Source organism: Phalangium opilio, unplaced genomic scaffold (assembly GCF_054372755.1).
Source record: "Phalangium opilio isolate 3A_F unplaced genomic scaffold, DU_Popi_V2 ptg000070l_1, whole genome shotgun sequence".
NCBI lineage: Eukaryota > Metazoa > Arthropoda > Arachnida > Opiliones > Phalangiidae > Phalangium > Phalangium opilio.
The window spans coordinates 2,629,801-2,644,633 of NW_028324182.1; the positions used below are offsets into that span (position 1 = coordinate 2,629,801).

The window sequence follows — 14,833 nt, forward strand, 5'->3', positions numbered from 1 at the left end:
TTGGGAGGGTGTGACGTACTACTATCTCATCTGAAAGCTCACTATTGGTTCCTGCCTTTGCCTGATTTTTTTTGTCAACTATTTATATCCCTGATTTTTTTGTCAACTATTTATTTACAGATTTTTTCTGTCAACTATTTATTTCCCTTATTTTTTCTGTCAACTATTTATTTCCCTGATTTTTTCTGTCAACTATTTATTTCCCTGATTTTTTCTGTCAACTATTTATTTCCCTGATTTTTTCTGTCAACTATTTATTTCCCTGATTTTTTCTGTCAACTATTTATTTCCCTGATTTTTTGTCAACTATTTATTTCCCTGATTTTCTTGTCAACTATTTATTTCCCTGATTTTCCTGTCAACTATTTATTTCCCTGATTTTCTTGTCAACTATTTATTTCCCTGATTTTCTTGTCAACTATTTATTTCCCTGATTTTCTTGTCAACTATTTATTTCCCTGATTTTTTCTGTCAACTATTTATTTCCCTGATTTTTTCTGTCAACTATTTATTTCCCTGATTTTTTCTGTCAACTATTTATTTCCCTGATTTTTTCTGTCAACTATTTATTTCCCTGATTTTTTCTGTCAACTATTTATTTCCCTGATTTTTTCTGTCAACTATTTATTTCCCTGATTTTTTCTGTCACCTATTTATTTCCCTGATTTTTTCTGTCAACTATTTATTTCCCTGATTTTTTCTGTCAACTATTTATTTCCCTGATTTTTTCTGTCAACTATTTATTTCCCTGATTTTTTTCTGTCAACTATTTATTTCCCTGATTTTTTTTCTGTCAACTATTTATTTCCCTGATTTGTTTCTGTCAACTATTTATTTCCCTGATTTTTTTTGGTCAACTATTTATTTCCCTGATTTTTTTTGGTCAACTATTTATTTCCCTGATTTTTTTTTGGTCAACTATTTATTTCCCTGATTTTTTGTCAACTATTTATTTCCCTGATTTTTTGTCAACTATTTATTTCCCTGATTTTTTGTCAACTATTTATTTCCCTGATTTTTTGTCAACTATTTATTTCCCTGATTTTTTGTCAACTATTTATTTCCCTGATTTTTTTGTCAAATATTTATTTCCCTGATTTTTCCAGGTTTTCCCTGTTTTCCAGGTTTATATTAACCCTGACATTACGCCTGTTCTCCATTCCCGCTTCTAAAATTACATATATCCCTGACTCTACCATAGATAAGGGAAATATTTTACTTACATTTTCTCTGGCACCCATATTTGTGGCTTTAACGGGCGGATCACTAAATTTTTGACTTTTCCAATCGTATTGCTGTTCAAAATAGAATCTGTCTGGACCACCATCCGAATAGTTGTCCACCGACTCGTTTAAATTGTCAACGAAGACAACGTAACACTTGCCTTCGACTGCGTCGAAAGGAACCGACGTCTCTGCAAAATATTATTGATAACATTGGATTCAATCGTGTCACAGGATTGCCACGGAATTTTCGGAACCAAATTCCCTGACTTTTCCAGGTTTTCCCCGACCTTTTTCTGAGATTTTCCCCGACCTTTTTCTGAGATTTTCCCCGACCTTTTTCTGAGATTTTCCCCGACCTTTTTCTGAGATTTTCCCCGACCTTTTTCTGAGATTTTCCCCGACCTTTTTCTGAGATTTTCCCCGACCTTTTTCTGAGATTTTCCCCGACCTTTTTCTGAGATTTTCCCCGACCTTTTTCTGAGATTTTCCCCGACCTTTTTCTGAGATTTTCCCCGACCTTTTTCTGAGATTTTCCCCGACCTTTTTCTGAGAATTTCCCCGACCTTTTTCTGAGATTTTCCGCGACCTTTTTCTGAGATTTTCCCCGACCTTTTTCTGAGATTTTCCCCGACCTTTTTCTGAGATTTTCCCCGACCTTTTTCTGAGATTTTCCCCGACCTTTTTCTGAGATTTTCCCCGACCTTTTTCTGAGATTTTCCGCGACCTTTTTCTGAGATTTTCCCCGACCTTTTTCTGAGATTTTCCCCGACCTTTTTCTGAGATTTTCCCCGACCTTTTTCTGAGATTTTCCCCGACCTTTTTCTGAGATTTTCCCCGACCTTTTTCTGAGATTTTCCCCGACCTTTTTCTGAGATTTTCCCCGACCTTTTTCTGAGATTTTCCCCGACCTTTTTCTGAGATTTTCCCCGACCTTTTTCTGAGATTTTCCCCGACCTTTTTCTGAGATTTTCCCCGACCTTTTTCTGAGATTTTCCCCGACCTTTTTCTGAGATTTTCCCCGACCTTTTTCTGAGATTTTCCCCGACCTTTTTCTGAGATTTTCCCCGACCTTTTTCTGAGATTTTCCCCGACCTTTTTCTGAGATTTTCCCCGACCTTTTTCTGAGATTTTCCCCGACCTTTTTCTGAGATTTTCCCCGACCTTTTTCTGAGATTTTCCCCGACCTTTTTCTGAGATTTTCCCCGACCTTTTTCTGAGATTTTCCCCGACCTTTTCCCCGACCTTTTTCTGAGATTTTCCCCGACCTTTTTCTGAGATTTTCCCCGACCTTTTTAGGCCGAAAGTGTAAATGTTTACAGCACGTTTTAAGTGCTTATAATTTAACAAACTCTCTACATTAAGTTTTCCGATGTATTTGTTGCACCAAAATGAATAAGAAACATTTTAACTATAAATAACAGTCTTAATGATGAAAATGGCGTACCTTCTGCACTCCAATAAAGGAGATTGTTATCACTTTCGTAAGCAGCCGTCATCCCCTTGTGAGTGTCTTCGGGACTAAATGACAAATACAATGGGGGAAACTTTTCAGTCAAGTTATAGGTTTAGCTTTGGCAGTAGGCGGCTATGTTTTGTACCCGAGGGGTTCGACATTTACACAAAATCCCGTACGCCTATCGCGAAATCTTTCACACAAAATCAGAGAAGAATTCCCGAAATATTTGGCAAAAACGCGAAATCAAAGAAGAAATCACGAAATTATTGGCGAAATCAAAGAAGAAATCACGAAATTATTGGCGAAATCAAAGAAGAAATCACGAAATTATTGGCGAAATCGCGAAATCAACGAAGAAATCACGAAATTATTGGCGAAATCGCGAAATCAACGAAGAAATCACGAAATTATTGGCGAAATCGCGAAATCAACGAAGAAATCACGAAATTATTGGCGAAATCAAAGAAGAAATCACGAAACTATTGGCGAAATCGCGAAATCAACGAAGAAATCACGAAACTATTGGCGAAATCACGAAATCAAAGAAGAAATCGTGAAATCAAAGAAGAAATCCCAAAATTTTTAGCGAAATCAAAGAAGAAATCCCAAAATTTTTAGCGAAATCAAAGAAGAAATCCCAAAATTTTTTAGCGAAATCGCGAAATCAAAGAAGAAATCCCAAATTTTTTTAGCGAAATCGCGAAATCAAAGAAGAAATCCCAAAATTTTTAGCGAAATCGCGAATTCAAAGAAGAAATCCCAAAATTTTTAGCGAAATCACGAATTCAAAGAAGAAATCCCAAAGTTTTTAGCGAAATCTATCTCGAAATCGCGAAACCCTTCTCGAAATCGCGAAACCCTTCTCGAAATCGCGAAACCCTTCTCGAAATCGCGAAACCCTTCTCGAAATCGCGAAACCCTTCTCGAAATCGCGAAACCCTTCTCGAAATCGCGAAACCCTTCTCGAAATCGCGAAACCCTTCTCGAAATCGCGAAACCCTTCTCGAAATCGCGAAACCCTTCTCGAAATCGCGAAACCCTTCTCGAAATCGCGAAACCCTTCTCGAAATCGCGAAACCCTTCTCGAAATCGCGAAACCCTTCTCGAAATCGCGAAACCCTTCTCGAAATCGCGAAACCCTTCTCGAAATCGCGAAACCCTTCTCGAAATCGCGAAACCCTTCTCGAAATCGCGAAACCCTTCTCGAAATCGCGAAACCCTTCTCGAAATCGCGAAACCCTTCTCGAAATCGCGAAACCCTTCTCGAAATCGCGAAACCCTTCTCGAAATCGCGAAACCCTTCTCGAAATCCCGAAACCCTTCTCGAAATCGCGAAACCCTTTCAAATATATAGCATTTACTTAGAAGTATTTTAATGCACCAATGGTAAAAGTTTAGCTGAAATTTAACGATAACTTACCGATAGAATTTGTTAATCCTCAGCATTTTTATAGGTGCTGTTCTTTGGTCCTTTTTCTTGTTTTCTACAACCTTCTCAAAAATTTTCGTGATGACCGCAATTTTGAATGGTTGATGGACTTCGGAAATAGAGCTCTTGACATTGAGATTCTTTCTGTAGTATTCTGGATACTTTTCTTCATCAATTTCCTTAAATGTGTAATTCAAGGTCTTTCTTAAGCCTAGGCTCGAATAAGACTCGAAACCAAAGTTCAAGGTCTTTCTTAAGCCTAGGCTCGAATAAGACTCGAAGTCAAAGTTCAAGGGTTTTTTTTAAGCCTAGGCTCGAATAAGACTCGAAGTCAAAGCTCAAGGTCTTTTTTTTAAGCCTGGGCTCGAATAAGACTCGAAGTCAAAGCTCAAGGTCTTTTTTTTTTAAGCCTGGGCTCGAATAAGACTCGGAAGTCAAAGTTCAAGGTCTTTCATAAGCCTAGGCTCGAATAAGACTCGAAGTCAAAGTTCAAGGGCTTTTTTTTAAGCCTTGGCTCGAATAAGACTCGAAGTGAAAGTTCAAGGGCTTTTTTTTAAGCCTAGGCTCCAATAAGACTCGAAGTCAAAGTTCAGGGTCTTTCTTAAGCCTAGGCTCGAATAAGACTCGAAGTGAAAGTTCAAGGGCTTTTTTTTTAAGCCTAGGCTCCAATAAGACTCGAAGTCAAAGTTCAAGGTCTTTCTTAAGCCTAGGCTCGAATAAGACTCGAAGTGAAAGTTCAAGGGCTTTTTTTTAAGCCTAGGCTCCAATAAGACTCGAAGTCAAAGTTCAAGGTCTTTCTTAAGCCTAGGACCGAATAAGACTCGAAGTCAAAGTTCAGGGTATTTCTAGTACTCGTTAAGCCTAGGCTCGATAAGACTCTAAGTCAAAGTTCAAGACTTTCTAGTACTCGTTAAGCCTAGTACTCGAATAAGATTTAAGGGCTTTTTTAAGCCTAGGCTCGAATAAGACTCGAAACCAAAGTTCAAGGGCTTTTTCTTAAGCCTAGGCTCGAATAAGACTCGAAGCCAAAGTTCAAGGTCTTTCATGTACTCGTTAAGCCTAGGCTCGAATAAGACTCGAAGCCAAAGTTCAAGGTCTTTCATGTACTCGTTAAGCCTAGGCTCGAATAGCATTCGAAACCAAAGTTCAAGGGCTTTTTTAATCCTAGGGCCGAATAAGACTCGAAGTCAAAGCTCAAGGTCTTTCTTAAGCCTAGGCTCGAATAAGACTCGAAACCAAAGTTCAAGGGCTTTTTTAATCCTAGGGCCGAATAAGACTCGAAGTCAAAGTTCAAGGTCTTTCTTAAGCCTAGGCTCGAATAAGACTCGAAGCCAAAGTTCAAGGTCTCTCTAGTACTCCTAGAGCATTTTCAAACGATGTGTCTCGCGCACAGCAACTAGATATAGCTAATGAAACACAAGCAATTTTAGATCTAGTAGTTTTTTACAGGGAAACTAAAGGGCAAGATAATGTTAAAATGAGCCACACATCTGAAGTACGGGAAGATCCTTCCGAGGTTGTATGTAACCTAGCTTTGTGCGTGCTAGCAAGAGACGAAACACTTCAGGATATTCAGGATTTAAAATATCCGCCAGTTTTTAGCTCGAGTGCACAGACCTTTTGGCAATTTCATACGTATTTGAAACTAAGGCTTAGAGGTCCGTGCACTCGAGCTAAAAAGCTCTCGGATATTTTAAAACCTTAAGTTTTTCGTCTCTTGTCAGCACGCACAAAGCTAGGTTACATAGAGACCTAGCTTTGCGCGTGCTGACAACCGATGCTGTAACAGAGTATATACAGAATAAGCTGTCGTTCGAGATAGGGAGTTGCCGATCCTATAGCGTGGAAACAAATTTCAACCTCACGCGCATTCTTTATCCATGCTTGTAGCCCTACTGTTTAAATGTCTTAAGACCGCAGTTAACAAATCAAATAAAATACTTACGGAAAGGTCCTTTAAAGGCTCCATCTTCCGAGGTTCTTGCGTATAGTTAAACGCGTAAGCATCTGATATTAGGTAAACGCAATCACCAACGCGGTATTCAACTTCTTCCCATTTAATACTTTCATAGTAGGAAACACCCAATTTTGGCCCAGACGTTCTAGCTCCCCATCGTGGAACAACAAACTAAAAACACACAATCGTTAACTTAACTGAGTTAATTACTTTACCAAAGCTTTTTCTCTTTAAACTGGTTTAAATGGCCAAACATCAATTCTTTATAAATCGATACGAGATAATTAAACAAAATGGCCCAAGGGCTGGGCCTTAATACAGCTAGGGTTCATACACCTTTTGGAAAACAAATTTCCCTGAGATTTCCAGGTTTTTCCCCATATACTTCCCTGGGTTTCCCAGGTTTTTCCCGTATATGGAGTATCCTATGGAGCAAATGTTAACGAAGGAGTGGGGGGGGGGGAAATAGGACTATAACATACTAAAAGGACATCCCCGTATCTCTAATATAACCAGAGTTATGAGCCATCAAAGTTTAGTGTAATGTTAATCCTATGGAGGGTATGTTCATGAACATTTCCCTCAATTACTCGGCCCCTGTTTGACGCAAATTTCCCTGAATGTTCCCTGAATTTTACTAAAAATTCCAAATTTCCCTGAATGTTCCCTGAATTTTACTAAAAATTCCAAATTTCCCTGAATGTTCCCTGAATTTTACTAAAAATTCCAAATTTCCCTGAATGTTCCCTGAATTTTACTAAAAATTCCAAATTTCCCTGAATGTTCCCTGAATTTTACTAAAAATTCCAAATTTCCCTGAATGTTCCCTGAGGTTTTTGTCAACTATTTATTTCCCTGAATTTACCCTGAGGTTTTTGTCAACTATTTTTTTCCCTGAATTTTCCCTGAGGTTTTTGTCATCAATTTATTTCCCTGATTTCCCAGGTTTGTAAGAACCCTAGGCCCTGGATATAACCTAATTGTCTTGATTTTGCCATGCGCAGAACCTTTTGGGGTTTTACCCCAAAAAGTCAAACTCTGTCGAGACTAGTTCAATCAGTAAAGAAAAAAAAAAATTCTCGTCACTCAACGACAGATGGCGCTACAGTCAACCTTGTTAGTCACGTGATCCTATCCCTTACCCAGAACCTACCAACTTGTTTCTTTGTTGGTTGGGGTCTATTAATAGATATTTGGCCATTTCATTCTTAATCTGAATGAAATTTTATCAAAAATTAAACTAACCTGTCGGCTTTTCTCCAGAGCTTCGCAACTAATGCAATGATCTGGTTGGCTGTCATCGGTGACGTCAAATTCGGGTGGAATATCCTCAAATCGGGCCTTGTAAATGTCGTAACTGCGAAAGAAAATTCGTATTGAAATTTGAAAACATCTAAATTATTTTGCTCTTTGGGTAAAATCAAGAAGGGATTTATATAAGAAGGCATAAGTTATGCAGAGCTGTGCTAATTAATTAGTTAGCTAATTGAATTTCTAATTAATTAGCAACATTTACTAATTGAAAATGGTAATTGAATTTTAATTACCTTAGTTCTAATTGAGAAGTAATTCTAATTAATTAGTACGAATCGGAAAGGTAATTATCTAATTAAAATTTAATTAGATTTAGGATTAACTAATTAGCCAATTGGATTTTCAATTATTCTTTTACGCCAATTTGTTGTAAAAAAATCGAGGAATTAACTCTTGATTCATCTATTTGAATATGAAAAAGGCCTTATTATATCGATGAGGAAACCTTAGTGCTACTCTAAATTTTTCAGCTCCTCAAATATGAGAGAATACTAGTACTAGTAGAAAATTTCGTAGTTCGCAACTGCCCCATTTCGAAATTTCGACTGTTTTACCTACTCGAATTAATAGTAGTGCGCATGGTTTTACTACTCAGGAGTCCATTATAGGAACTGTGGCAAGAAAATGAAGAAATGAGACAAATTTTAACATGACGGAAGGCTCGAGGCTTGTCTCATTTTTGGCTTCCGTACCCGTTTTTCAATGGCATTAAAACATTAAACTTTGCATTACCAAAGTACTAAATCCATGGGCACTTTCAAACTTTTATATTTACTTATGGTTTCTTTTTACCTTAATTAGAAAATAGTAATTCTAATTAATTAGTTTGATAAATAAATGTCTAATTTCTAATTGAATTGAATTAGTTTCTATGTCTAATTGCTAATTGGCTAATTAATTAGTTCATAAATATTTCCCTAATTGCTAATTGGCTAATTAATTAGTTCATAAATATTTCCCTAATTGCTAATTGGCTAATTAATTAGTTCATAAATATTTCCCTAATTGCTAATTGGCTAATTAATTAGTTCATAAATATTTCCCTAATTGCTAATTGGCTAATTAATTAGTTCATAAATATTTCCCTAATTGCTAATTCTAATTCAATTAGTTGTCAGCTAATTAGCACAGCTCTGAAGTTATGCCGGTGTCAGTGGACAAGTAAGCCCCGCCCCTTTCAAGTCCGTCATTGCTCTATGGGTAAAATCAAGAAGGGATTTATATAAGAAGGCATAAGTTTTGTATGAACCCTGAATTCTTCCATTTTAGTCTGCGTTACTAAGCGTTTGACAACGCCTCAACAAGCGTCTTCGCTTTACCTCGACTCTATGACCTACGTCACTTCATGACAAGCTCCAGTTTGTAACCAGAGATTAACAAACTTATGGAACATATCTTATGAACTTATGATGGAAGTTAATCCAGGGTTCATACAACGTTTGGAAAACAAATTTCCCTGAATTTTCCCGTATATGGAGTATCCTATGGAGCAAATGTTAACGAAGTAGGGGGGGGGGATAAATAGGACTATAACATACTCGAAGGACATCCCCGTATCTCTAATATAACCAGAGTTGTGAGCCTCCAAAGATGGGCGTAATGTTAATCCTATGGGGGTATGTTTATGAACAATTTGCTTAATTACTCGGCCCCTGTTTGACGAAATCCCAACTTTTTAGAATCGTTGGATGGGGGGCAAATAGGACTACAACATACTAAAAGGACATCCCCGTATCTCTAGTGGAACCAGAGTTATGAGCCTCCAAAGTTTAGTGTAATGTTAATCCTATGGAGAGGGTTGTGTTTATGAACATTTTGCTTAATTACTCAGCCCCTGTTTGACGAAATCCCAAGTTTTTAGTATCGTTGGACGGGGGGCAAATAGGACTATAACATACTAAAAGGACATCCCCGTATCTCTAATAAAACCAAGGACATCCCCGTATCTCTAATAAAACCAGAGTTATGAGCCTCCAAAGTATATAGTGTAATGCTAAGATTAAAGTTTTACCTTTTTTGCAAGAAGAACGAGTTGCCATCCTCGATTGAATCAAATTTTTTAATGGAGTCTTTCACTCCACCTTCCATGCGCCATCCTGGCGATGGCCGACATCCCTCAGCGTCAACCTAGAGACCGTGATAAAGGTAAATTAAATTAAAGTAACAGGCGGATCCATTATCACCCCTAGCATTCTGCCTATAACTTTCTGGACTCGGGAGTCCATTTTTCCACTACTTGCAACCTAAAAATTAGGACTCGCACGTACACCTCTACTAGTTAAGAATATTCATGGAGCAGCTGAAATTTACTCGCAGGATATTAACGAGTAAAATTCTGGAAAATAACGAGCAAGTAGATCCCCCAACCGGAATTCGAAAATATTTATAGGAATTGTAGAATAGTGTAATGTTAATCCTATGGAGAGAATGTTCACAGGGTTGGCAAGTTTTTGCCAGGGGTGGAAAAAACCGCGGTTTTAACCAGGTTAAAACCGGGTGGCAAAAACTAATTTTTCCGCGGTTTTTACCGCGCGGTTTTTACCAGGTTAAAACCGGTGGCCAAAACCATTTTTTCCGCGGTTTTTTCCACTTTTTAAGGTTTTTTCCAGTTGCTATGTGAAGTATTTGACTAATTATTCGTTAAATATTCGCGAAAAACCTGGCAAATTTGAATACTAAAAATTTAATAGAGTAATAACCACCTCAAATTTAAAAATTAAAAATACTATTGTTATTTTTCTAACATAACATTAACAAACATCACGAAAATGCACTTAAAACTCGCTAGTTAGCCACCTTGTAACCATGAATTTAGTTTTTGCCGGTTTTTTCCATGTGTCCCGGCAAAAACTAGTTTTTTCCGGGTTTTTGCCAACCCTGAATGTTCACTAACATTTTACTGAATTACTCGGCTCCTTTTTACTCGAATCTCAAGTTTTTAGTATGGTTGGATGGGGGGCAAATAGGGCTATAACATACTCAAAGGACATCCCCGTATCTCTAGCAGAACCACAGTTATGAGCCTCCGAAGTGTAGTGTAATGTTAATCCTATGGAGGGTATTAATTACTCGGCCCCTGTTTGACGCAAATTTCCCTGAATTTTACTAAAAATTCTAAATTTCCCTGAATTTTACTAAAAATTCTAAATTTCCCTGAATTTTACTAAAAATTCGAAATTTCCCTGAATTTTACTAAAAATTCGAAATTTCCCTGAATTTTACTAAAAATTCGAAATTTCCCTGAATTTTACTAAAAATTCGAAATTTCCCTGAATTTTACTAAAAATTCTAAATTTCCCTGAATTTTACTAAAAATTCTAAATTTCCCTGAATTTTACTAAAAATTCTAAATTTCCCTGAATTTTACTAAAAATTCGAAATTTCCCTGAATTTTACTAAAAATTCGAAATTTCCCTGAATTTTACTAAAAATTCGAAATTTCCCTGAATTTTACTAAAAATTCGAAATTTCCCTGAATTTTACTAAAAATTCGAAATTTCCCTGAATTTTACTAAAAATTCTAAATTTCCCTGAATTTTACTAAAAATTCGAAATTTCCCTGAATTTTACTAAAAATTCGAAATTTCCCTGAATTTTACTAAAAATTCGAAATTTCCCTGAATTTTACTAAAAATTCGAAATTTCCCTGAATTTTACTAAAAATTCGAAATTTCCCTGAATTTTACTAAAAATTCGAAATTTCCCTGAATTTTACTAAAAATTCTAAATTTCCCTGAATTTTACTAAAAATTCGAAATTTCCCTGAATTTTACTAAAAATTCGAAATTTCCCTGAATTTTACTAAAAATTCGAAATTTCCCTGAATTTTACTAAAAATTCGAAATTTCCCTGAATTTTACTAAAAATTCGAAATTTCCCTGAATTTTACTAAAAATTCGAAATTTCCCTGAATTTTACTAAAAATTCGAAATTTCCCTGAATTTTACTAAAAATTCGAAATTTCCCTGAATTTTACTAAAAATTCGAAATTTCCCTGAATTTTACTAAAAATTCGAAATTTCCCTGAATTTTACTAAAAATTCTAAATTTCCCTGAGGTTTTTGTCAACAATTTTTTTCCCAGAATTTTCCAGGTTTTCCAGGTTTGTATGAACCCTGCTTTAAAGGGAGGGTGAAGTGGAAAATCAAGTGATTTTCTATCAATTCTTTTACTAATTATAAGACCAGTCTGCATAGTGAAACAACCAGGAAATACCAACTCCGAATGATTTTAAAATTCAAATTAGGTTCAGATTTTATGGATAATTTGAAATAAGCACCTCCAGCCAATCGCGTAACACCCTGCCTTCCTGTTAACAATATTTCAATTGCACTCTCTACATCTTAATTGCGCCACGAATATCAATCCAGGGTTCATACAAAATCTGGAAAATCAATTTCCCTGATATTTCCAGGTTTTTTCATAGGTTTTTCCCTGATATTTCCAGGTGTAAGAGCCCCTAATTTTATACACTATCCTCGTAAATTTCCCTGATTTCCCTGACATTTATTACTTATTTGAAATTCCCCTGATTTTTCTCTGACGTTTGACGCAAAAAATCAATTTCCCTGATATTTCCCGGTTTTCCAGATTTGTATGAACCCTGCAATCACATCGCCCCAAATTTTATCAAACCTCACGCTTAATTTCATTCGGCATGGAGTCTGCGTGCCACGACGAGAATTTTGTTAACAGGAAGGCAGGGCGTTATGTGATTGGTCAGAGGGGCTTATTTCAAATCTATTTCTATATAAATCGAAGTCCTGACTGACTGACTGATAATCAACGCCCAGCCCAAACCGTTTGCCCTAGAAAGCTGAAAATTTGCACGAACGTTACTCATAAGTAGTAGGCGCGTACTAAGAAAGATTTTTCCAATCCGCCGCCATCTTAAAAAATGGCGCCCAGAAATGTAAAAATTCTTCTCTATGCAACAAAGTCCGCGCGTTTCAACCGATTTCACACTGATTTAGTACACTGGTTTCCTTTAACCTATAGGCGGGCTGAATGGTCTTTTGGGTTCGATTTGTCGCCATCTTTTTGAATGGCGGCCAGAAATTTAAAAACCCTTCTTTATGGAATAATGTCCGCGTGAAAAGTAATAAAAAATGTTATGACGGGCTGACGGGCAACGCCGAGTGCCTTCTCTCCTATAGGATGCTACTAGGTCCTTAATTCAAATTATCCATAAAATCTGAACCTAATTTAAATTTTAAAATCATCCGGAAGAATGGTCTTATAATTTGTAGAAGAATCAATTAAAAATCACTTGATTTTCCACTTCACCCTCCCTTCAAAAATAAGGACCTATCTTTTACGCAAGGTTAAAAGTACTCACGTCACACTTCTTGAATATGTCAAGCGCAATCACATCTTGGCAGTCAAGTGTTAAAAAGAGCTCATTGGGATCCCCTGTCTCTCCCAAGATAGTTTCACAAGAACGACTGAAATCAAAACCAAATATATTAAGACCCAGCCTTTGTTCTCCTAAAGATTTAATGCAATTAATAAACTGGTCCCCAGGACCAGTAACCCCATGCACTTCTTGAATTATATAACTAGTCCAAGCAATTAATAAACTGGTCCCAAGGACCAGTAACCCCCACTTCTTGAATTAAAAAACTAGTCCAAGCAAAAAATAAACTGGTCCCAAGGACCAGTAACCCCATGCACTTCTTGAATTAAAAACAAGTCCAAGCAATTAATAAACTGGTCCCCAGGACCAGTAACCCCCACTATTTGAATTAAAAAACTAGTCCAAGCAATTAATAAACTGGTCCCAAGGACCAGTAACCCCCACTATTAGAATTAAAAAACTAGTCCAAGCAATTAATAAACTGGTCCCAAGGACCAGTAACCCCCACTATTTGAATTAAAAAACTAGTCCAAGCAATTAACAAACTGGTCCCAAGGACCAGTAACCCCCACTTCTTGAATCTAAAAACTATAGTCCAAGCAATTAATAAACTGGTCCCAAGGACCAGTAACCCCCACTTTGAATTAAAAAACTAGTCCAAGCAATTAATAAACTGGTCCCCAGGACCAGTAACCCCCATTTTTTGAATTTAAAAAACTAGTCCAAGCAATTAATAAACTGGTTTTGGACCAGAGGAAGTGTGCTATTTTCCAGACTGGTCCTTGGGACCAGTTATCCTCCTAGTGTCCTAAATAATAAACTGGTCTCAGGACTGGTCCCAGCCTTTGTTCTCCTATAGATTTAATGCAATTAATAAACTGGTCCCCAGGACCAGTAACCCCCACATTTTGAATTTCAAAAACTAGTCCAAGCAATTAATAAACTGGTCCCAAGGACCAGTAACCCCCACTATTAGAACTAAAAAACTAGTCCAAGCAATTAATAAACTGGTCCCAAGGACCAGTAACCCCCACTATTAGAACTAAAAAACTAGTCCAAGCAATTAATAAACTGGTCCCAAGGACCAGTAACCCCCACTTTTTGAATTACAAAACTAGTCCAAGCAATTAACAAACTGGTCCCAAGGACCAGTAACCCCCACTTCTTGAATTAAAAAACTAGTCCAAGCAATTAATAAACTGGTCCCAAGGACCAGTAACCCCATGCACTTCTTGAATTAAAAAACTAGTCCAAGCAATTAATAAACTGGTCCCAAGGACCAGTAACCCCATGCACTTCTTGAATTAAAAAACTAGTCCAAGCAATTAATAAACTGGTCCCAAGGACCAGTAACCCCATGCACTTCTTGAATTAAAAAACTAGTCCAAGCAATTAATAAACACGTTTTGGACCAGAGGAAGCGTGCTATCCTCCTAGTGTCCTAAATAATAAACTGGTCCCAGCCTTTGTTCACCTATAGATTTAATGCAATTAATAAACTGGTCCCCAAGACCAGTAACCCAGACTGGTCCTTGGGACCAGTGACCCCCCAGTGTCCTAAATAATAAACTGGTCTCCGGACTGGTCCCAGCCTTTGTTCTATAGATTTGCAATAAATAAACTGGTCCCAAGGACCAGTAACCCCATGCACTTCTTGAATTAAAAAACTAGTCCAAGCAATTAATAAACTGGTCCCAAGGACCAAAGGAAGCGCACTGCTATTTCCCAGACTAATCCGTTACTGAACGCACCCTACTAGATTTTGGTCAAGAAGAAACCAGTCTTGGAAATAAAGATTTTTTTGAAACTAGTCCTCGGGACCAGTGACCCCCAGCGTCTACAATATTAAACTGGTCCTTGGGACCAGTGACCCTATCCCTAATTTATTTTTTACTAATCCTATTGAAAAATTAAGGGAGTATTTCGTTGACGCACAGCCCATTCGATCGGGCTATAGATGCAAAATTATGTCAAAAATCAGAGTTAACTGCGTCATTGGGGGAACACCGTTTTGGTCCTAATTTTGAAAATACTGGTTGAAATCTCTTGAAATTTTAATGAGATTTGCAAAATAATGTTTGGTACTTTTGTGCAA

The 14,833-nt window shown here is 37.0% G+C and overlaps 1 protein-coding gene across 2 annotated transcripts in view; it reads right to left on the bottom strand.

Moving 5' to 3' along the window:
- Window positions 1–14,833, bottom strand: part of LOC149661052 (DNA (cytosine-5)-methyltransferase 1-like) — a 63,155-nt gene that overhangs the window by 24,051 nt on the left and 24,271 nt on the right. For both annotated transcript variants that reach the window (XM_089842435.1, XM_089842436.1), the window contains exons 13-19: window positions 12,721–12,826; window positions 9,394–9,509; window positions 7,314–7,425; window positions 6,057–6,239; window positions 4,103–4,290; window positions 2,671–2,744; window positions 1,224–1,414 (exon numbers count right to left, since the gene is read on the bottom strand). In XM_089842435.1, coding sequence (XP_089698561.1) covers window positions 1,224–1,414; window positions 2,671–2,744; window positions 4,103–4,290; window positions 6,057–6,239; window positions 7,314–7,425; window positions 9,394–9,509; window positions 12,721–12,826 — 970 coding nt within the window. The remainder of the gene's footprint in view (window positions 1–1,223; window positions 1,415–2,670; window positions 2,745–4,102; window positions 4,291–6,056; window positions 6,240–7,313; window positions 7,426–9,393; window positions 9,510–12,720; window positions 12,827–14,833) is intronic.